At 51.1% G+C, this 22,941-nt stretch overlaps 2 protein-coding genes across 2 annotated transcripts; both read right to left on the bottom strand.

Moving 5' to 3' along the window:
* Positions 1-565: 565 nt before the first annotated feature.
* Positions 566-8,299, bottom strand: LOC129716417 (gamma-secretase subunit APH-1A-like). Its single transcript, XM_055666290.1, has 6 exons — positions 8,154-8,299; positions 6,963-7,085; positions 6,087-6,214; positions 4,373-4,496; positions 1,867-1,963; positions 566-890 (listed from the first exon to the last, which is right to left on the bottom strand). The coding sequence occupies exons 1-5, from the start codon at positions 8,161-8,163 to the stop codon at positions 1,899-1,901; spliced, it is 450 nt and encodes a 149-aa protein (XP_055522265.1). The 5' UTR covers positions 8,164-8,299; the 3' UTR covers positions 566-890; positions 1,867-1,898.
* A 504-nt stretch (positions 8,300-8,803) lies between these two features.
* On the bottom strand, positions 8,804-16,871 carry LOC129716421 (ras-related protein Rab-13-like; the record flags this gene model as incomplete). Its single annotated transcript, XM_055666293.1, has 5 exons — positions 8,804-10,714; positions 12,333-12,422; positions 14,054-14,131; positions 15,645-15,705; positions 16,811-16,871. Coding segments are annotated over 5 exons (497 nt in total), but the record flags the coding sequence as incomplete, so codon positions are not given.
* Positions 16,872-22,941: the final 6,070 nt, after the last annotated feature.

Raw genomic sequence — 22,941 nt, 5'->3', positions numbered from 1 at the left:
ACTCGATTCCACTCCCCCCCCACTCTACTCCAATCCCCCCTACACTACCCTCCTCCCCACCCCACTCTCCCCTCGACTCCCCCTGCCCCACTCGACTCTCCCTCCCCTCCCCTCCTCGACTCCCCCCCCCCTCCACACCTCCATCCCCACACCCCCACCTCTCGCCTTCAACTGCCCAACCCCCTCTCTCTACACACCCATTGCACTCCAACCCCCACCCCCCATTCCGTCTCCCCCCCCCCCCACCCTCCCTTACCCCAAATCCCAGGGTTGACGACACTCAGTCACACGGCTCTGACACAGGCCCTTGGGCCCAACTCGCCCATGCCGACCCGAGATGCCCCCATCAACTCTAGTCCCACCTGCCCGCGTTTGGCCCATTCCCCTCGAAACCTCTCAGTGTAATTAAAAGTTTTAATTAAAGACAGAACGTGGAAACAGACGGTCTATGGACCGGCAAACCTCAACGTCGTTGGGTCGTGGGAGGGAACCGCTCCTTCTCGAGGCAGCGGCAGCAATGGCCGACTCACGCACGCACGCACAGCAAATAAAACATAGTCCGACAACATTGCAAAAAAAAAATATCGTCCGTGTATTTGTAGTGAGATATTAAACGCTCCACTGAGCACTTTCTGACACAGAATTCAGTCAACTGGTGTCTGCACGTCATTATTTTTCGCAGGCAATCACGAGGGCAGCCCTGCGGCCATGTTTGAACCTCATGTCGAGGGGGGTTGGGCGCAGAAGCCCAGGAGGACATGATTTAGTGTTTGGATGTTGATCCGTTACATCTTAAAGGGTCTCGCGGGAGATGACGTTCTCCATTTCACATTTGGTCACTATCACAGCACGCCACAGGACCGTGGGGGGCAGCCATTTTGAAGGGAGGACCCAGCGAAAGGCCGCCTACTCCTCGCCCGATTGGATCCTCGCTGTTTTCGGCCAAAGGGAGGGATGTGTCTGGGGGAGGGGGGAAGGATTAGAAGTTTGAACCCCAGCCCTGGGCCAAGGTTTGGAGCATGGCAGAGTGGGGCTCACCATTCCCCTTCTCCCAGGACCCCAATGGCAACTCCATGACTGGCAGGGGGCTGGAGGATGGGGGATAGGCTGGGCAAGATGGGTTGAAGGGCCTCCCGCTGTGCTTTCAAGGTACCGCCCGCTGACGGGCGGCGAGCCGGCTGAAGGTTGGCCGCCATTTTGAGGACCCAGGAGCCAAAATGGAGGGTTGGAGGTCGACTTGAGAAAGGAACCTGATCGCCTCGATTTCCCGCCAGAACGGGCTGATTCTCCCCCCCTCCGGGGTCGGTGCTAGGGACGGAGCGGGCAGCCTTATCGCCGGGCGGCAGAGTCTTCTTGACCTCGGCTCTTCGCGATCCAACATGGTGGACAAGTTAAGCCTCAGCGGGGCGGGATGGGGAGCGAGTGGAGACTGTGGGGGGTTTTTTCACCTCCTCTTTACACCGACACCGAGTCACCGTTTAACCAAACCTCCCCCCTCCCCCTAAACTCCCTCCCCCTCAATCTTTCTCCCAAGCCTCGACGTCCCCATGAGGGGGGGGGAAGAGGGGGGGGTGCAACAACCAGCGGGCAGGGTCCACCCGCCTCGCGGGAAAAATCGTTACGGCGATGAAATTCAATCGGCTGAAGTTCCGCCGCCGAGTTCAAACCAAAACAAAAGTCCGGTCGCCAAAGTGGAATCTGGCCGAGGGTCCGATCGGGCGAGGAGAGGGCCGCCTCCCGTTGGGTCCTCCCTTCAAAATGGCCGCTGCCGATGACCAGTTGGCGTCTCGTACGCCGCGGCAGGAACCGGTGGGCAGCAGTGTCCGAGCCGGGGAGGGATGGAGGGTGGGGTGTAGGGGGGGGGGAAAGGTGCGTACCGAGGGTCTGGTCCTCGGTTGTCAGTCTTCAGCTGGGTTTCGGAGAGTGGAGTAGATCAGGACATGAGGGTCGGGTTTCTTTGGGCCTGTGGAGGGCAGAAACAGCGGTAGAGGATTCAACGGCTCGGAGGCAGAGCCAAGCGGGAGGCACAGATTTGTTTTATTTAATTTAAAAATAAATGCGATCAATTATTGCGATAATATATACAGCCACAATAACCTAACAGGCTCACCACCATAATATGAAATCACCCAACTATAACCATATAACAATTACAGCACGGAAACAGGCCATCTCGGCCCTACAAGTCCGTGCCGAACACTTACTCAACAACGTACCTCGGTGACTGCTAATCACCCCCCCCCCCCCCCCCCCCCCCCCCCCCCCCCCCCGGACACTTATTATTTTTTATTCAAATCGTTTGCTATGTCGCTCTTCAAGGGAGATGCTAAATGCATTTCGTTGTCTCTGTACTGTACACTGACAATGACAATTAAAATTGAATCTGAATCTGAATCTGAATCTGAATCTTCTCCCCTAGTCCCATCTACCTGCACTTAGACCATAACCCTCCATTCCTTTCCCATCCATATGCCTATCCAATTTATTTTTAAATGATAAAATCGAACCTGCCTCCACCACTTCCACTGGAAGGTCATTCCACACACAGCCACCACTCTCTGAGTAAAGAAGTCCCCCCGCATGTTACCCCTAAACTTCTGTCCCTTAATTCTGAAGTCACGTCCTCTTGTTTGAATCTTCCCTACTCTCAATGGGAAAAGCTTATCCACGTCAACTCTGTCTATCCCTCTCACCATTTTAAAGACCTCGATCAAGTCCCCCCTTAACCTTCTGCGCTCCAAAGAATAAAGACCTAACTTGTTCAACCTTTCTCTGTAACTTAGTTGCTGAAACCCAGGCAACATTCTAGTAAATCTCCTCTGTACTCTCTCTATTTTGTTGACATCCTTCCTATAATTAGGCGACCAAAATTGTACACCATACTCCAGAATTGGCCTCACCAATGCCTTGTACAATTTTAACATTACATAACAATTTTAACTATACTTTCAATGTTCTGATTTATAAAGGCTTTTCCACGTCAATAAAGTCTATCCCTCTCATCATTTTAAAGACCTCCATCAAGTCCCCCCTTAACCTTCTGCGCTCCAAAGAATAAAGACCTAACTTGTTCAACCTTTCTCTGTAACTTAGTTGCTGAAACCCAGGCAACATTCTTAACTGTGTCGGAAAGGATGCTGGTTTAAATGGAAGGTAGACACAAAATGCTGGAGTAACTCAGCGGGACGGGCAGCATCTCTGGAGAGAAGGAATGGGTGACGTTTCGGGTTGGGACTTCAGACTGTGAAATTCCCTGCCACAGAGGGCAGTGGGGGCCAAATCACCAGATGGATTTAAGAGAGAGTTAGTGCTTTCTCTGGGGATTAGTGGAATCAAGGGATATGGGGAGAAGGCAGGCACGGGTTATTGATTGGGGACGATCAGCCATGATCGCAATGAATGGCGGTGCTGGCTCGAAGGGGCTCCAACTGCACCTATTTTCTATGTTTCTATGTTAAGAGTCTCGGCCCCAACGTCGCCTATTTCCTTCGCTCCATAGATGCTGCCTATGAAGCTGAGTTTCTCCAGCATTTTTGTCTACCTCTCGATTTTTCCAGCATCTGCAGTTCCTTATTAAACCTACAAAATTCTCGGATTTGAGTATAGGAGATGCAGGAGATTGTTCTACTGTTAGGGAAGTCCAGGGTCTTGGTGAGACCACTTAACCTGGAGTATTGCGTACAATTTTGGTCTCCAAATCTGAGGAAGGACATTATTGCCATAGAGGGAGTGCAGAGACGGTTCACCAGACTGATTCTTGGGATGTCAGGATTGTCTTATTAAGAGAAAGACTGGATAGACCTTTGGTTTATACTCTCTAGAGAATTTAGAAGATTGAGAGGGGATCTTATAGAAACTTACAAAATTCTTAAGGGGTTGGACAGGCTAGATGCAGGAAGATTGTTCCCGATGTTAGGGAAGTCCAGGACAAGGGGTCCCACAGCTTTTACGGATAAAGGGGAAATCCTTTAAAACCGAGATGAGAAGAACTTTTTTAACGCAGAGAGTGGTGAATCTCTGGAACTCTCTGCCGCAGAGGGTAGTCGAGGCCACAGTTCATTGGCTATATTTAAGAGGGAGTTAGATGTGGCCCTTGTGGCTAAGGGGATCAGGGGGTTGGGAGAGAAGGCAGGTACGGGATACTGAGTTGGATGATCAGCCATGATCATATTGAATGGCAGTGCAGACTCGAAGGGCCGAATGGCCTCTACTCCTGCACCTAATTTCTATGTTTCTATGTTTCTCCAGCATTTTTGTCTACCTTCGATTTTTCCAGCATCTGCAGTTCCTTCTTAAACCTACTCGTTCCCGGGATCATTCTAGATCTTGTTAACATCACAAGATGAGGGTGGGGGCAAGATTATGTACCTACATGTGAAGCAACGCCAGATATTGTGCGCTGACCCTCCAGCCGTGCAGTAGGCCCACGTTCCCATGGCAACCACTAGGCCGTAAATTGGGACGAGGCTTCCAACGTACCAGGGATTCAAGAACGTCTGTGGAAGGGAAAAAAAAACAATAGCATGAGGGACTGGGTGGAAGATACTACACATTATTCCCTTACCATGTATCTATACATTGTAAAGGGATTAATTGCCGACTGTTTAGCTCGCAACAAAAGCTTTTCACTGTACCTCGGTACAATAGACAATAGACAATCGGTGCAGGAGTAGAGGCCATTCGGCCCTTCGAGCCAGCACCGTCATTCACTGTGATCATGGCTGATCATCCACAATCAGTACCCCGTTCCTGCCTTCTCCCCATATCCCCCGACTAGCTTTAAGAGCCCTATCTAGCTCTCTCTTGAAAGCATCCAGAGAACCGGCCTCCACCACCCTCTGAGGCAGAGAGTTCCACAGACTCACCACTCTCTGTGTGAAAAAGTGTTTCCTCAGCTCTGTTCTAAGTGGCTTACCCCCTTATTCTTAAACTGTTCTGGTTCTGGACTCCCCCGACATCGGGAACATGTTTCCTGCCTCCAGCGTGTCCAAACCTTTAATAATCTTTTCTGACCCCTCTCATCCTTCTAAATTCCAGAGTGTACAAGCACAGCCGCTCCATTCTCTCGGCATATGACAATCGGTGCAAGAGTAGGCCATTCGGCCCTTCGAGCCTGCACCATCATTCACTGTGATCATGGCTGAGCATCCACAATCAGTACCCCGTTCCTGCCTTCTCCCCATATCCCCCGACTATCTTTAAGAGCCCTATCTAGTAGCTCTCTCTTGAAAGCATCCACAGAACTGGCCTCCACCGCCCTCTGAGGCAGAGAGTTCCACAGACTCACAACTCTCTGTGTGAAAAAATGTTTCCTCACCTCTGTTCTAAGTGGCTTACCCTTTATTCTTAAACTGTGTGTGTGTGGCCCCTGGTTCTGGACTCCCCCGACATCGGGAACATGTCTTCCTGCCTCCAGCGTGTCCAAACCTTTAATAATCTTTTCTGTTCCCTCTCATCCTTCTAAATTCCAGAGTGTACAAGCCCAGCCGCTCCATTCTCTCGGCATATGACAATCGGTGCAAGAGTAGGCCATTCGGCCCTTCGAGCCTGCACCGTCATTCACTGTGATCATGGCTGATCATCCACAATCAGTACCCCATTCCTGCCTTCTCCCCATATCCCCCGACTATCTTTAAGAGCCCCATCTAGCTCTCTCTTGAAAGCATCCAGAGAACCGGCCTCCACCGCCCTCTGAGGCAGAGAGTTCCACAGACTCACCACTCTCTGTGTGAAAAAGTTTTCACACTCTGTGTGAAAAAGTCCCGCCATCCCGGGAATGTCACCATCATGGTGACATTTTCAGAATTTTAATTTATGAACGCAAACTGTTCCCCCGCAACGTTGATTACACTGCGAGTCGGGTCGGGTCTGGTTACGGGAATGGATGAAAAGAAGGCCCACGTTCCGCTCCGTTGCGTACTACACGTCAGCCCATTGCCTTTAGCAGGAGTGGTTTATCTTGCTCCGCTATAGGATCTGTGGCTCCACCGTCTGGGATTTGAACCCGGGACCTCTCGCACCCTAAGCGGGAATCATACCCCTAGACCAAGCAGCCGGTGGAGAGGCCCGGGAGGGCAGATACTTACCAGTCCGGAGGTCAGGACGTGGCTGGAGACGACCACGGCCAGGACCAGCCAGTTGCGCTTCTCGCAAGCGTCGAAGAACACAACGCCCCAGAACGTGTGCAGGAGAACCAGAGCCATGGTGAAGAAGGCTGGTGGAGGGGGGGGGGAAGAGAGGGAGGCAAGAATCGCACCGTTACACTCCAGTCCGGGACCCCCTCCCCCCTCCTCCCCCCCCCCCACCTTATCCACACACACAGGTCACGGGGGGACGTTGGTCAGTGCGCTGAAGAAGACTCTCGACCCGAAACGTCACCTATTCCTTTTCTCCATAGATGCCGCCTGACCCGCTGAGTTACTCCGGCATTTTGTGTCTTATCTTGAGCCTTCTTCCCAGAGGCAATTCGGACTGTAAACGCCTATCTCACCAGGGACTAACTCTACAGAACGTTTTTTCCTTCTATTATTTATTATGTAAAAGAATATGTGTGTTATGATTGTGTTTATAATTTGTTTGGTTGTTTTGTTGTTTGTCTTTTGCACAAAAATCCGCGAGCATTGCCACTTTCATTTCACTGCACATCTTGTATGTGTATGTGACAAATAAACTTGACTTGACTTGACTTGACTTAACCTGGTTTAGTTTAGTTTGGAGACACAGGCCCCACCTGGTGTCAGGGGTTTACGGGGAGAAGGCAGGAGAATGGGGTTGGGAGGGAGAGGTAGATCAGCCATGATTGAATGGCGGAGTAGACTTGATGGGCCGAATGGCTTCATTTTGCTCCTATCATTTATGACCCTCTTCGCACTTGCACCCCCCCCCCTCCCTCCGTCTCCATGCCCCACATCCAGTTCCCCCCCCCCCCCCAACCCAACCCCAGCCCCCCTCCCCCAGCTCACCGGAGGTGAGGAAGAAGTAGGGGGAGCCGCCATGAACCCCCACCACTCCGGGCCCCAGCGAGTCGGACAGAACGTTGATGACGGAGAAGGCACCGCTGATGACTCCAAACGCCAGGCCCGAGACTGTGTGTGGGACAGAGGTCAGCATTAACAGGGGAGAGGGGGAGAGGGGGGGAGGGAGAGGGGGAGAGGGGGGGAGGGGGGGAGAGAGGGGGGGGGAGAGAGAAAGAGGACGAGGGGGGAGGGAGGGAAAGAGGGAGGGAGGGAGAAAGAGGGGGAGGGAAAGAGGGAGGGAAAGAGGGAGGGAAAGAGAGGGGGGAAGAGGGAGGGAAAGAGGGAGGGAGGGAAAGAGGGAGGGAGGGAAAGAGGGAGGGAGGGAAAGAGGGAGGGAGTGAAAGGAGAGGGAAGGGGAGGGAGACGGGGAGAGGAGAGAGGGAGGGAGGGAGGGAGGAGGGAGAGAGAGGGAGAGAGGGAAAGATTGAGAGAGAGAGATAGGGAGGGAGGGAGAGAGGGAGAGAGGGAAAGAGAGGGAGAGAGAGTAAGAGAGAGAGAATGAGATGGAGTGGGTGAGGGAGTAGAGAGAGGGAGAGAAAGAGGGAGGGAGGGAGAGAGGGAGCGAGAGAAAGAGAGAGGGAGGAGAGAGAGGGAGGGAGAGAGAGGGAGGGAGAGAGGGAGAGAGAGAGAGAGAGAGAGGGAGGGAGGGAGAGGGAGGGAGGGAGAGAGGGGAGAGAGAGCGAGGGGGAGAGAGAGGGAGAGAGGGAGAGGGAGGGAGGGAGAGGGAGGGAGATAGAGAGGGGGAGAAAGAGGGAGAGAGAAAGAGGGGAGAGAGAAAGAGGGAGAGAGACACACACACACACAGGCATGCTCATGCAGAGAGACACACATGTACAGAGGCACACACAGATACACGCACACGCACAGACAGAGAGAGACACACACACAGACATGTATACACAGAGGAACACACGCACAGGGGCTCACACACACAAACAACCACAGAGGCACACACACGCAGACAGAGAAACACACACAGATACACAGAGAAAGACGGAGATAGACACACATGCAGAGAGACACACACACACACACACACGTAGTCAGCCACGTAGAGACACACACACGCAGAGAGACACACACGCAGAGACACACACACACGCAGAAACACACACACACGGGCACAGACAGTCTTACCGTAGGCCATCTGTCCGATGGAGATGGGTGATTGTCCATCCTCACTTATGGCCACCAGCCCTTGGTCCGCTCTCCTGTTAGTTAGACAAACATCTATGAGAAGTTCTTGAACCCATGGTGTGGGAACTTCGGAAGCAAGTTCATCACAAGTTCACGGGCCAACCAATCTAAGGGAACGTCAATGCAGAAAGAGGATATATACGGAGGGGAATGGATAAGGTGTACGCAGAGAGTCCTTTTACACAAGGTAGGGGAAATCAGGAACCTGAGGACATAGGTGTAAAGATTGGGTTTGAGGGAGTTTCTCCACCCTGAGCCCATTAACCTGCGCGTCTTTGGAGTGTGGTAGGAAACCGAAGATCTCGGAGGAAACCCACGCAGGTCACGGGGAGAACGTGCAAACTCCGTACAGACAGCACCCGTAGTCGGGATCGAACCCGGGTCTCCGGCGCTGTGAGGCAGCAACTCTACCCGCTGCTCCACCCCAAACTCTTCCTAAACTAAAACTAGACGCACAGAGTCTCTTGCCCAGAGTAGGGGAATCGAGGACCAGAGGATAGGGGTTCAAGGTGAAGGGTGAAAAGAATTAATAGGAATCTGAGGGATGACTTTTTCACACAGATGTTGGTGGGGTAGGCAGTGAAGAATGGCATGTTAGCATTCATAGCAAAAGGATTTGAGTATAGAAACATAGAAATTAGGTGCAGGAGTAGGCCATTCGGCCCTTCGAGCCTGCACCGCCATTCAATATGATCATGGCTGATCATCCAACTCAGTATCCCGTACCTGCCTTCTCTCCATACCCCCTGATCCCCTTAGCCACAAGGGCCACATCTAACTCCCTCTTAAATATAGTCAATGAACTGGCCTCAACTACCCTCTGTGGCAGAGAGTTCCAGAGATTCACCACTCTCTGCGTGAAAAAAGTTATTCTCATCTCGGTTTTAAAGGATTTCCCCTTTATCCTTAAGCTGTGACCCCTTGTCCTGGACTTCCCTAACATCGGGAACAATCTTCCTGCAGGGAGGTTCTACTGCAGCTGTACAGGGTCTTGGTGAGACCACACCTGGAGTATTGCGTACAGTTTTGGTCTCCTAATCTGAGGAAACACATTCTTCATAGCAAAAGGATTTGAGTATAGGAGCAGGGAGGTTCTACTGCAGCTGTACAGGGTCTTGGTGAGACCGCACCTGGAGTATTGCGTACAGTGTTGGTCTCCTAATCTGAGGAAGGACATTCTTGCCATAGAGGGAGTACAGAGAAGGTTCACCAGACTGATTCCTGGGATGTCAGGACTTTCAATATGAAGAAAGACTGGATAGACTCGGCTTGTACTCGCTAGAATTTAGAAGATTGAGGGGGGATCTTGTAGAAACTTACAACATTCTTAAGGGGTTGGACAGGCTAGATGCAGGAAGATTGTTCCCGATGTTGGGGAAGTCCAGAACAAGGGGTCACACACACAGTTTAAGGATAAGGGGGAAATCTTTTAGGACCGAGATGAGGAAAACCTAGAGCTAGAGTCAGGAAACATGTTCCCGATGTTGGGGGAGTCCAGAACCAGGGGTCACACACACACAGTTTAAGTATAAGGAGTAAGCCATTTAGAACGGAGACAAGGAAAACATTTTTCACACAGATAGTGGTGAATCTGTGGAACTCTCTGCCACAGAAGGTAGTTGAGGCCACACAGTTCATTGGCTATATTTAAGAGGGAGTTAGATGTGGCCCTTGTGGCTAAAGGGATCAGGGGGTATGGAGAGAAGGCAGGGATGGGATACTGAGTTGGATGATCAGCCATGATCATATTGAATGGCAGTGAAGGCTCGAAGGGCCAAATGGCCTACTCCTGCACCTATTTTCTATGTTTCTATGTTTCCAACCTACCTCAGTAAGGGGCATTGCACCTTTTTCCTTTGGAACCGCAATGCTGAAAAACTATATTCTACACTCTGGTATTTGTGTCTATATTCTACCAGTTTAGTTTCGAGATACAGGCCCTTCGTGTCTACACCGACCAGCGACCCCGCATATTAACACATTAGGGACCATTCAGAAGGGTCTCGACCTGAAACGTCGCCCATTCCTTCTCTCCAGAGATGTTGCCTCACCCGCTGAGTTACTTCAGCATTCTGTGTCTATCAGTCTGAGGAAGGGTTTTGGCCCGAAACGTTGCCTATTTCCTTCGCTCCATAGATGCTGCTGCACCCGCTGAGTTTCTCCAGCATTTTTGTGTCTATCACAAACAGATATAAATATGTATGTAGAAACATAGAACATAAGTGCAGGAGGAGGCCATTCGGCCCTTCGAGTCATCACTGCCATTCATTGTGATCATGGTTGATCGTCCCCAATCAATAACCCGTGCCTGCCTTCTCCCCATATCCCCTGATTCCACTAGCCCCTAGAGCTCTATCTGGGCTGAGGGAGGCCGAGATTAAACTCGGGGCCAGCTTGCCTGGAGGCCGCTCGACCAGACGGATAGACGGACTCACCTCTTCCACGTTCAAACTCGACTTGGCGCTGGTTTCGAAGAATCGGATGCCGTGGTCCTTGGCTAGCTGCGGGCGAGAGAAAGGATTAGCGCAGCACCTGCTTACCTGGGACAGAGAACTCTCTCCAGAGATGCTGCCTGTCCCGCTGAGATATAGTGTGTGTCTCGCTACAGAGGGTACACTCCTAGACCACTGGTATATTGTGTTCCACATGGAGAACATGCGCGCACACACACACACAGTCCAGTTGCCAGTCACCCCCCCCCCGGACACTCCTCCCCCCAGAACAATTGCACTGCTACTACTGTTTGTACATATATATATATTTCCTCCCCCCCATCCCCCGTACTTGGGTTCTGAAGCACATTCGGGGAGCAGACCCAACGGGTCTGCACTTGGTCTAGTATATAGATATATTTTACTGCTCATTATTCTATGTTCTCTCTTCTGGTTGAGATGTTAACTGCATTTCGTTGTCTCTGTACTGTACACCGCACAATAACAAGATTGAATCTGAATCCACACACACACACACTCCACACACACAAACACAGACGCATGCACACACACAGACACACGCACACACACACACACAGAGACGCATACACACACACACACACACACACAAACACACACACAAACACACACACACACAGCATACACGCATACACACACACAGACACACGCACACACACACACACACACACACACACACTCACGCACGCACGCACACAGACGCACACACACACAGACGCACACACACACACACACACAGACGCACACACGCACGCACACACACACAGACGCACTCACACACAGCACACACCACACACACACCGCACACGCACACACACACACACACAAAATAGACTATAGGTGCAGGAGTAGGCCATTTGGCCCTTCGAGCCAGCACCGCCATTTAATGTGATCATGGCTGATCATCCCCAATCAGTACCCCGTTCCTGCCTTCTCCCCATATCCTCTGCACTCTCTCTTGAAAGCATCCAGAGAACCGGCCTCCATCTTCCTCTGAGGCAGACTCACAACTCTCTGTGAGAAAAAGTGTTTCCTCGTCTCCGTTCTAAATGGCTTACTCCTTATACTTAAACTGTGTGTGTGTGGGCCCCTGGTTCTGGACTCCCCCAACATCGGGAACATGTTTCCTGCCTCTAGCGTGTCCAAGCCCTTAACAATCTTATATGTTTCAATGAGATGCCCTCTCATCCATCTAAACTCCAGAGTGTACAAGCCCAGCCGCTCCATTCTCTCAGCGTATGACAGTCCCGCCATCCCGGGAATTAACCTGGTGAACCTACGCTGGGCTCACGTGTCCAAGCTCAAGCCCAAGCGCACACACACACACGCGCACATACACACACACACTTAAACCACACACACACACACATACACACACACACACTTACACACACCCCACACACATTTACACATACACACTTACACACAAACACACACACACACACACCCCACACACACACACCCACACACAGCCACACACACGCACACGCACACCCTCACACACACACACACAAAGTGTTCATTCATGCATTCATACATTCATTCATTCATTCAATCATTCATTCATCATTCATGCATCATTCATTCATTCATGCATTCATTCTTATTCATTCATACATTCATTCAGGAAGAAGAAAGATGGCCTCACCTTTTCCGCCTTATCCTTCGGCACTTTCCGTTTATTTTCCATATCGCATTTGTTTCCCAGTAACATCCTCTCCACCGTTGCAGAAGCATTCTGTGCCCGAGAGGGGGGAGGAGGTGGAGATGGGTGGGGAAAAACCAACAGCCATTAAATTAGACTCGGAAAATAGGTGCAGGAGTCGGCCATTCGGGCTAACATCCGCATTCAATATGATCACGGCTGATAAATCCACAATCAGTACCCCGTTCCTGCCTTCTCCCCCATTCTCCCTTGATTCCGTTAACCCTAAGAGCTCTATCTAACTCTCTTGAAAACATTTGGCCTCCACTGCCTTCTGTGGCAGAGAATTCCACAGATTCTCAACTCTCTGGGTGAAAACGTTTTTCCTGATCTCCGTATTCTTAAACTGTGTGTGACCCCCCCCTGGTTCTGTACTCCCCCCAACATGGGGAACATTTTTCCTGCAACTATCTCTTGAGTAACTCCACCTTAGAGAGGGGAGAGTGTTCTCACACACTCCTGACGTAAACCTAGTGGAGTGTGGAGAGGTCTTGGTGTGTCAATAGACAATAAGCACAGGAGTAGGCCATTTGGCCCTTTGAGCCAGCATCGCCATTCAATGTGAGCATGGCTGATCATCCCCAATCTGATGTACATCGGGGAGACTAAGCGGAGGTTGGGCGATCGTTTCGCCGAACACCTCCGCTCAGTCCGCAATAACCAACCTGAACTCCCGGTGGCCCAGCACTTCAACTCCCCCTCCCATTCCCAATCCGACCTCTCTGTCCTGGGTCTCCTGCATTGCCAGAGTGAGCAACACCGGAAATTGGAGGAACGGCACCTCATATTCCGCCTGGGCTGCTTGCATCCTGACGGCATGAATGTTGAATTCTCCCAATTTTGCTAGCCCTTGCTGTCTCCTCCCCTTCCTTAACCCTCGAGCTGTCTCCTCCCATCCCCCAGCCCTCGGGCTCCTCCTCCTCCCCCCTTTTTCCTTCCTTCTCCCCCTCCCGCCCCCACCCCCCCATCAGTCTGAAGAAGGGTTTCGGCCCGAAACGTCGCCTATTTTCTTCGCTCCATAGATGCTGCTGCACCCGCTGAGTTTCTCCAGCAATTTTGTGTACCATCCCCAATCAGTACCCCGTTCCTGCCTTCCCCCCCCATATCCCCTGACTCCACTATCTTTAAGAGCCCCATCTAGCTCTCTCTTGAAAGCATCCAGAGAACCGGCCTCCACCGCCCTCTGAGGCGGAGAATTCCACAGACTCACCACTCTCTGTGTGAAAAAGTGTTTCCTCGTCTCCGTTCTAAATGGCTTACCCCCTTATTCTTAAACTGTGTGTCTTAAACTAAACCCCCTTATTCTTAAACTGTGTGTCTTAAACTAAACCCCCGTTTCTGCCTTCTCCCCATATCCCCTGACTCCGCTATCTTTAAGAGCCCTCTTTTGATTCGAACTCTAAGAATTACGGTAATAGCCATTCGTAGGTTCGGGGCTATTTGTTTAAACTCGTGGACTGTTTTAAACATGTTGAAAAAACGTTCCGACTTACCTGATGCCCCGAGTACCTACGGCTGGCATTACGGGCCGCTACGAAACTCCTACGGACATTCCCCGAGTTCAAATCAAGGGGAAAACGCAGGGGAGTCTGTGAGTAACTCGGGGAAAGTGGGACATGTCCTTAACTCCAGCACTTTGCAACACCCTAATCAAGGGGTCTCACCTCTTTAATACTCTTCATCCAGTTCTGGATGTTCTCGAAAGACTTCTCGTCCGTGATGTCGTAAACTAGTATGATGCCCTGTGTGAGTGACACAATCACAAAGAAATTAGACTCGTCGCTGTGAATTCTTTTGTTAAATCGTTAATGTGTGCGCTAGTGACTGGAGTGGCCATCAGTCCCGTATTAGCCGGGACATCCCGTATATTTTCAGGGCTCTCGCAACGGCGACTTCCCCCGCCCGAGTTGCGGGGTTGAAGAGCTCCTGGAGCGGGGCCTGACATCACTGCCCCGCGCGGCTTGGAATGGCCGCGGGACTCTGCGAGCGCGCGACGGGGGGCTCTAACACCAAGACCCGGTGTGCGACCTCGCATCACCCGGCGTGGCTTTAATGGCCGCGGGACAATCGCCATCGCCAGCCGGGGGCTTTGACTTTGACTCTGACATGGGGGGGGGGGGGGGGGTGGGGGGGGGGGAGAGTGCAGTGGAGAGATAAGTTTATTTGGCCTTCCATCACAGCGATGTGATGGATGTTTATGTAAATTATGTTGTGTCTTGGGTCTATGTGTTTGTAATGTATGGCTGCAGAAACGGCATTTCGTTTGGACCTCAAGGGGTCCAAATGACAATTAAATGTATCTTGTATCTTGTATCTTGTATATTGGGCTCAATTGGTTTGTCCCATACGGGACCGCCCTTGTCCCGTGTATATGACCGCTGCTACTCGGGTCAGACCCCGCCTCACCCGTCCTGACGTAGTGCAGCCCATGGAGTTGGCAGCAGCAGCAGCAGCGCCTCGCCCGTGGCCCCGTCGGTCGGTCGGCAGCCCGGCCGGCTGTCAGTCCGACCTTCAGACTTTCGTTTACCGCTGACACCACCGCCACCCCTCCTTCTCACGACCGACCATCGGTTCGTGAGTTGGACGGGGCGCCGGGGCGGCCCCCGGACCAAAACTCCTCAGCTGGCCCCGCCGGCTGGGCAGTCCAGCACCCGGGGCCAACTCATCATTCACCCAGCCACGGCCGAGTCGGTCAACGGATTGCCGTGTTGGGAATTTGTCCCGGAGAGTGAGGGAGAGAGAGAGAGAGGGAGGGAGAGAGAGTGAGGAAGGAAGAGTGAGTGGGAGAGAGAGTGAGATAGAGGGAGAGAGAGGTAGAGAGAGAGTGAGGGGGAGAGAGTGAGAGAGAGCGAGAGAGGGATGAAGGGAGAGGGAAGGAGAGAGGAAGGGAAATTGAGTGGGGGAGGAGAGAGAGGGAGATAGATAGAGGGAGAGCGAGAGGGACAGAGAGAGATAGAGAGGGAGAGAGTGAGAGATGGAGAGAGTGCGATAGAGAGGGAGGAAAGAGAGGGAGGAAGAGAGAGTGAGGGGGGAGAGAGAGGGAGAGAAAGAGAGAGAGATGGAGGGAGGGAGAGAGAGGGAGAGTGAGAGAGTGAGGGGGAGAGAGAGAGGGGGAGAGGGAGGAAGAGTGAGATAGAAGAGGGAGAGAGAGAGAGAGAGAGAGAGTGGGAGAGAGGGAGATGGAGGGAGAGAGATGGAGGTAGAGAGACGGAGATGGAGAGGGAGTATGTTGCCGAGCGGGCAGGGCCTGCCTACCATTGCTCCTCTATAATAGGCGGTGGTGATAGTCTTGAATCTCTCCTGCCCAGCGGTGTCCCTGGTGGAGACAAGAAGGAACAAGAATCACCACCGTATCGAGCCTCAACGTTACATCCCTCGCTCGCTTCGAGGTACTGACTCACCCAGTCTCATCTATTTACATCGGCGAAGAGAGAGAAGGTACAAAAGTCAACTCCAAGGGCGGTCACGGTGGCGCAGCGGCAGAGTTGCCGCCTTGCCGCGAATGCAGCGCCGGAGACCCCGACTACGGGTGCTGCTGTCTGTGCGGAGTTTGCACGATCTCCCCGTGGGTTTTCTCCGAGATCTTCCGTTTCCTCCCGCGCTCCAAAGACGTGCGGGTCTGCTGGCTAATTGGCTTGGTGTAAATGTACAAAATTGGTCCTAGTGGGTGTAGGATGGTGTTAGTGTGCGGGGATCGCTGGTCGGCACGGACCTGGTGGGCCGAAGGGCCTGTTTCCACCCTGTATCTCTCTAAAGAGGTTCTACTGCAGTTGTAGAGGTTCTACTGCAGTTGTACAGGGTCTTGGTGAGACCACACCTGGAGTATTGCGTACAGTTTTGGTCTCCAAATCTGAGGAAGGACATTATTGCCATAGAGGGAGTGCAGAGATGGTTCACCAGACTGATTCCTGGGATGTCAGGACTGTCTTATGAAGAAAGACTGGATAGACTTGGTTTATACTCTCTAGAATTTAGAAGATTGAGAGGGGGATCTTATAGAAACTTACAATATTCTTAAGGGGTTGGACAAGCTAGATGCAGGAAGATTGTTCCCGATGTTAGGGAAGTCCAGGACAAGGGGTCACAGCTTAAGGATAAGGGGGAAATCCTTTAAAACCGAGATGAGAAGAACTTTTTTCACACAGAGAGTGGTGAATCTCTGGAACTCTCTGCCACAGAGGGTAGTTGAGGCCACAGTTCATTGGCTATATTTAAGAGGGAGTTAGATGTGGCCCTTGTGGCTAAGGGGATCAGGGGGTATGGAGAGAAGGCAGGTACGGGATACTGAGTTGGATGATCAGCCATGATCATATTGAATGGCGGTGCAGGCTCGAAGGGCCGAATGGCCTACTCCTGCACCTAATTTCTATGTTTCTATGTAAACTGAATTGAAAACTACCTTTGCTGGCTTCAAGACTCACCAGACCTGCAATTTGATCTTCTTCCCATCCACGTCGACAGTTTTGATCTTAAAGTCAATACCTGGGGAAGATGAGGAAAGTTTTGTTTAGTTTAGAGAGGGTCCAGAGAACAATCCCAGGAATGAGTGGGTTAACATACGATGAGCGTTTGATAAACAGTGTGTGGCCCCTGGATCTGGACTCCCCCAACATCGGGAAAATGGTTCCTGCCTCCAGCGTGTCCAAACCCTTAACAATCTTATATGTTTCAATAAGATTCCCTCTCATCCCTTCTAAGCTCCACAGAGTGTACAAGCCCACAACCGCTCCATTCTCTCAGCATATGACAGTCCCGCCATCCCGGGAATTAACCTGGTGAACCTACGCTGCACTCCCTCAATAGCAAGAATGTCCTTCCTCTAATTAGGGGACCAAAACTGCACACAATACTCCAGGTGTGGTCTCACTAGGGCCCTGTACAACTGCAGAAGGACCTCTTTGCTCCTATACTCAACTCCTCTTGTTATGAAAGCCAACAGGCCAAAACTGCACTCAACACTCCAGGTGTGGTCTCACTAGGGCCCTGTACAACTGCAGAAGGACCTCTTTGCTCCTATACTCAACTCCTCTTGTTATGAAGGCCAACAGGCCAAAACTGCACACAATACTCCAGGTGTGGCCTCACTAGGGCCCTGTACAACTGCAGAAGGACCTCTTTGCTCCTATACTCAACTCCTCTTGTTATGAAGGCCAACAGGCCAAAACTGCACATAATACTCCAGGTGTGGTCTCACTAGGGCCCTGTACAACTGCAGAAGGACCTCTTTGCTCCTATACTCGACTCCTCTTGTTATGAAGGCCAACAGGCCAAAACTGCACATAATACTCCAGGTGTGGTCTCACTAGGGCCCTGTACAACTGCAGAAGGACCTCTTTGCTCCTATACTCGACTCCTCTTGTTATGAAGGCCAACAGGCCATTCGCTTTCTTCACTGTGCACAGTTATGCTTTTCATATCCTTAGATGTAGTAGAGGTGGCAGTGAGGATTATTTATTGAAACAGGAAAGATTCGGATCTGAAGAAGGATCCCGAGCCAAAACGCCCACTATCCCTTCCCCATACAGACTGAGAGCTTAAGAGGGTCAGGCAGCATCTCTGGAGAAAATTAATGACATCCCCATTCACTAGACCCGACCAGCAATCCCTGCACACCAACCATCAAGGAAACCCACGCAGGTCACGGGGAGAACGTGCAAACTCCGTACAGACAGCACCCGCAGTTATAATCGAACCCGGGTATCCGACAGTGTGAGGCCGCAACTCTACCGCTGAACACTAGTTGGAAGGGCCTGTTTCCACGTTGTATCTCTAAAACTAAGATGCTTTTGGTGCTGCGGCCTACCTCGTTCAATGGACATTAGGTGCAGGAGTAGGCCATTCGGCCCTTCGAGCCAGCACCGCCATTCAATGTGATCATTGGCTGATCATCCCCAATCAGTACCCCGTTCCTGCCTTTTCTCCCCATATCCCCTGACTCTCTCTCGCTATCTTTAAGAGCCCTATCTAGCTCTCTCTTGAAAGAATTCTCTCCAGAGAACCGCCCTCTGAGGCAGAGAATTCCACAGACTCACAACTCTCTGTGAGAAAAAGTGTTTCCTCGTCTCCGTTCCAAATGGCCGACCCCTTGATTCTATGTTGGGACATCTCTGGTGAAAGGTGGACACAAAATGCTGTCTCACCCGCAGAGTTACTCCAGCGTTTTGTGTCTCCCTTCGATTTAAACCGGGCGTCTGCAGTTCTTTCTTACACCTAGAAGTTAAGGCGTTGTGCAAGGTTGTTGGTGAGGTCGCAGTTTGAGTATTATGTTCAGTTTTGGTCACCCTGGTGCAGGAAGGATGTTATTAAGCTGGAAGGAATGCAGAGAGGATTCATGAGGATATGCCAGGACTCGAGAGCCTGAGCTATAGGGAGCGGCCGGGCAGGGTCGGACTATTTTTGAGGAATGCAGAAGGCTGAGGGGTGATCTTATATCGGTGTGTAAAATTATGAGGGGGAATCCATCTGGAGGGAATGAAATACCCGGAGAAGGAGGAAGAGGAGGAGCGCACGCACAGGCCTCGAACCTAGTGAGACGCAGGAAGAGCCCCTCCACGCACTAGAGTCTCCCAACCGCTGCAGAGTGGTTACTAAGATGGCTGACCCGTGGGCGGTTGCTGCCGGGACACTAGTCGGGGCCTGATCATCCCCGGTTGGGTCTCCTGGGCGAGGGTGTCTGATGTTGTGAGACCCGAAACACCCGATAACCCCAGGTCACATCACTGAGGATGCGTCCCAGTGCATCTAGAAGGCGTATCTTTTTCACGCTAGATGTGCAGAGTCTTTTACTCAAGGGAGGCGGATCAGGAACCAGCGAACATAGGCCTGCACAGTGGTGCAGCGGTAGTTTGCTGCCTCACAGCGCCGGAGACCCAGGGTTCATAGAAACATAGAAAATTAGGTGCAGGAGTAGAGGCCATTCGGCCCTTTGAGCCTGCACCGCCATTCAATATGATCATGGCTGATCATCCAACTCAGTATCCCGTACCTGCCTTCTCTCCATACCCCCTGATCCCCTTAGCCACAAGGCCACATCTAACTCCCTCTTAAATATAGCCAATGAACTGGCCTCAACTACCCTCTGTGGCAGAGAGTTCCAGAGATTCACCACTCTCTGCGTGAAAAAAGTTCTTCTCATCTCGGTTTTAAAGGATTTCCCCTTTATCCTTAAGTTGTGACCCCTTGTCCTGGACTTCCCCAACATCGGGAACAATCTTCCTGCATCTAGCCTGTCCAACCCCTTAAGAATTTTGTAAGTTTCTATAAGATCCCCTCTCAATCTTCTAAATTCTAGAGAGTATAACCAAGTCTATCCAGTCTTTCTTCATAAGACAATCCTGACATCCCAGGAATCAGTCTGGTGAACCGTCTCTGCACTCCCTCTATGGCAATAATGTCCTTCCTCAGATTTGGAGACCAAAACTGTACGCAATACTCCAGGTGTGGTCTCACCAAGACCCTGTACAACTGCAGTAAACCTCTCTGCTCCTATACTCAAATCCTTTTGCAATGAAAGCTAACATACCATTCGCTTTCTTTACTGCCTGCTGCACCTGCATGCCTACCTTCAATGACTGGTGTACCATGACACCCAGGTCTCGCTGCATCTCCCCCTTTCCCAATCGGCCACCAATCGGTTCAATCCTGACCCTGCACTGTGCTTGACTTGAAATGGAATGGATAGGATTGGATTGTTGGCCCTGCACTGTGCTTGACTTGAAATGGAAAGGATTGGATTAGATTGTTGGCCCTGCACTGTGCTTGACTTGAAATGGAAAGGATTGGATTAGATTGTTGGCCCTGCACTGTGCTTGACTTGAAATGGAATGGATAGGATTGGATTGTTGGCCCTGCACTGTGCTTGACCTGAAATGGAAAGGATTGGATTGGATTGTTGGCCCTGCACTGTGCTTGACTTGAAATGGAATGGATTGGATTGGATTGTTGGCCCTGCACTGTGCTTGACAGTGCAGGGCCAAATTTACCGAGTTATCTTTACAGAGTTTGCACGATCTCCCTGTAACCGTGAGAGAGAGGGAGAGCAGGGGCTACTTGAAATTGGAGAAATTACAGAAACTACAAAATATCGCTGGGTTGTAAACTGCCCAAGCAAAATATGAGGTGCTGTTTCTACAGTTAAAATACATTTAGACAGGCCTCAGAATTAAAGGACGTTCATTTAGGAAGGAGATGAGGTGAAATTTCTTTAGTCAGAGGGTGGTGAGTCTGCGGAATTTTATCTCTGCCTTAAATATTTTTGATTTGGTATTTACCGAATAGTGAAAGGCCCAGATAGAAACATAGAAAATAGGTGCAGGAGGAGACCATTCAGCCCTTCGAATCAGCACCGCCATTCATTGTGATCATGGCTGATCGTCCCCAATATAGAAACATAGAAAATAGAGTGGATGTGGAGAGGATGTTTCCACTAGTGGGAGAGTCTAGGACTATAGGGCACAGCCTCAGAATTAAAGGACGTTCTTTTAGGAATGAGATGAGGAGAAATTTCTTTAGTCAGAGGGTGGTGAATCTGTGGAATTCTTTGCCCCAGACGGCTGTGGAGGCCACAAGTCAGTGGATATTTGTAAGGCAGAGATAGGTAGATTCTTGATCAGTACGGGTGTCAGGGTTTACGGGGAGAAGGCAGGAGAATGGGGTTGGGAGGGAGAGATAGATCAGCCGTGATTGAAGGGCGGAGTAGACTTGATGGGCTGAATGGCCTAATTCTGAAGCTATGGCCTCTGGGCCCCTGGTTCGGTGCAAAGTCCAGCGCCCCGTCCAACTCACGAAGGTGGTGTCGGCGGTAAGCGAAGGTCCGAAGGTTGTACTGATGGCAGGCCGGGCTGCCGAGCGACGGGGCCACTGGCGAGGTGCTGCTGCTGCACTCCACGGGCTGCACTACGTCGGGACGGGTGAAGCTGAGGTCCGACCCGACAGTCCCCTCCACCCGAGTAGCAGCGGTCAAACAAGCGGGACAAGGGCGGTCCCGTACGGGACAAACCGATTTAGCCCAATATACGGGATGTCCCGGCTAACATGGGACTGTTGGCAACCCTAGCTAGCACTCAATGTAGCAAGATGAACAGGACATTTCTTTTAGAAAGGAAAGTTTTTGTTGATGTTGAGGGTTGTACAGTACAACTTGTGGTCTCCAACCGAGTCTAAGTGGAGACAGGGAAACAGATATCGCAGACTGTGGCGAAAAATGAGAGGCCAGTAAATACTATTAGACACTCGAATAGGACATGGGTTCAAGGTGAAGGGGAAAACTTTTTCCAGTGGATGTATGGAACAAGAGGAAGCGGTTCACAAGTTATTGGGGTAGATAGAATTAGGCCATTCGGCCCTTCGAGTGCCATTCAATCGTGGCTGATCACTGCCTCCTAATCCCATTCTCCTGCCTTCTCCCCATAACCCTCGACACCCGTTCTAATCAAGAATTTGTCCATCTCTGCCTTGCAAATATCCACTGACTTGTGGCCTCCACAGCCTTCTGTGGCAATGAGTTCCACAGATTACCAACCCGCTGACAATAGGCTAGAGGTGCAGGAGTAAAGGCCATTCAGCCCTTCTAGCCAGAAACGCCATTCAACGTGATCATGGCTGATCATCCCCAATCAGTACCCCGTTCCTGCCTTCTCCCCATATCCCCTGACTCCGCTATCTTTAAGAGCCCTCTCTAGCTTTCTCTTGAAAGAATTCTCTCCAGAGAACCGGCCTCCACCGCCCTCTGAGGCACAGAATTCCACAGACTCACAACTCTCTGGGTGAAAAAGTGTTTCCTCGTCTCCGTTCTAAATGGCTGACCCCTTATTCTTAAACTGTGTGTGTATGTGGCCCCTGGTTCTGGACTCCCCCAACATCGGGAACATGTTTCCTGCCTCTAGCGTGTCCAAGCCCTTAATAATCTTATATGTTTCAATGAGATTCCCTCTCATCCTTCTAAACTCCAGAGTGTACAAGCCCAGCCGCTCTGTTGCTGTGTCTGTGTGTGTGTGTCACTGTCTCCATGTGCCTCTCTCTGTCTGTGTGTGTCTGTATGTGTGTGTGTCTGTCTGTCTGCGTTTGTGTGTCTGTTTGTGTGTGTGTCTCTCTCTGTCTGTGTGTGTCTGTATGTGTGTATGTGTGTGTGTGTGTGTGTGTCTGTCTGTCTGCGTTTGTGTGTCTGTTTGTGCGTGTGTCTGTGTGTGTCTCTCTCTGTTCTGTGTCTGTGCGTGTCTCTCTCTGTCGCTGTGTCTGTCTGTGTGTCTGTCTGTTTATGTCAGTGTGTGTGTGTCTCACTGTCTCCATGTGTGTCTCTCTGTTGCTGTGTGTGTGTAGTCTGTGTGTGTGTCTGTCTGTATGTGTGTGTACGTTTATATCTATGTGTGTGTGTCTCACTGTCTCCATGTGTGTCTCTCTGCTGTTGTGTGTGTAGTCTGTGTGTGTGTATGTTTATATCTATGTGTGGGTGTGTTGTGTGTATGTTTATATCTATGTGTGTGTGTGTGTCTCACTGTTTTCATGTGTGTGTCTCTCTCTCTGGCTGTCTCTGTGTGTCTGCCTGTGTTTTGTG

This window comes from Leucoraja erinacea, unplaced genomic scaffold, assembly GCF_028641065.1.
Source record: "Leucoraja erinacea ecotype New England unplaced genomic scaffold, Leri_hhj_1 Leri_231S, whole genome shotgun sequence".
Classification (NCBI taxonomy): Eukaryota; Metazoa; Chordata; class Chondrichthyes; order Rajiformes; family Rajidae; genus Leucoraja; species Leucoraja erinaceus.
Note: the sequence above shows the minus strand (reverse complement) of the source record. Positions and strands in the feature narration are given on the sequence as shown.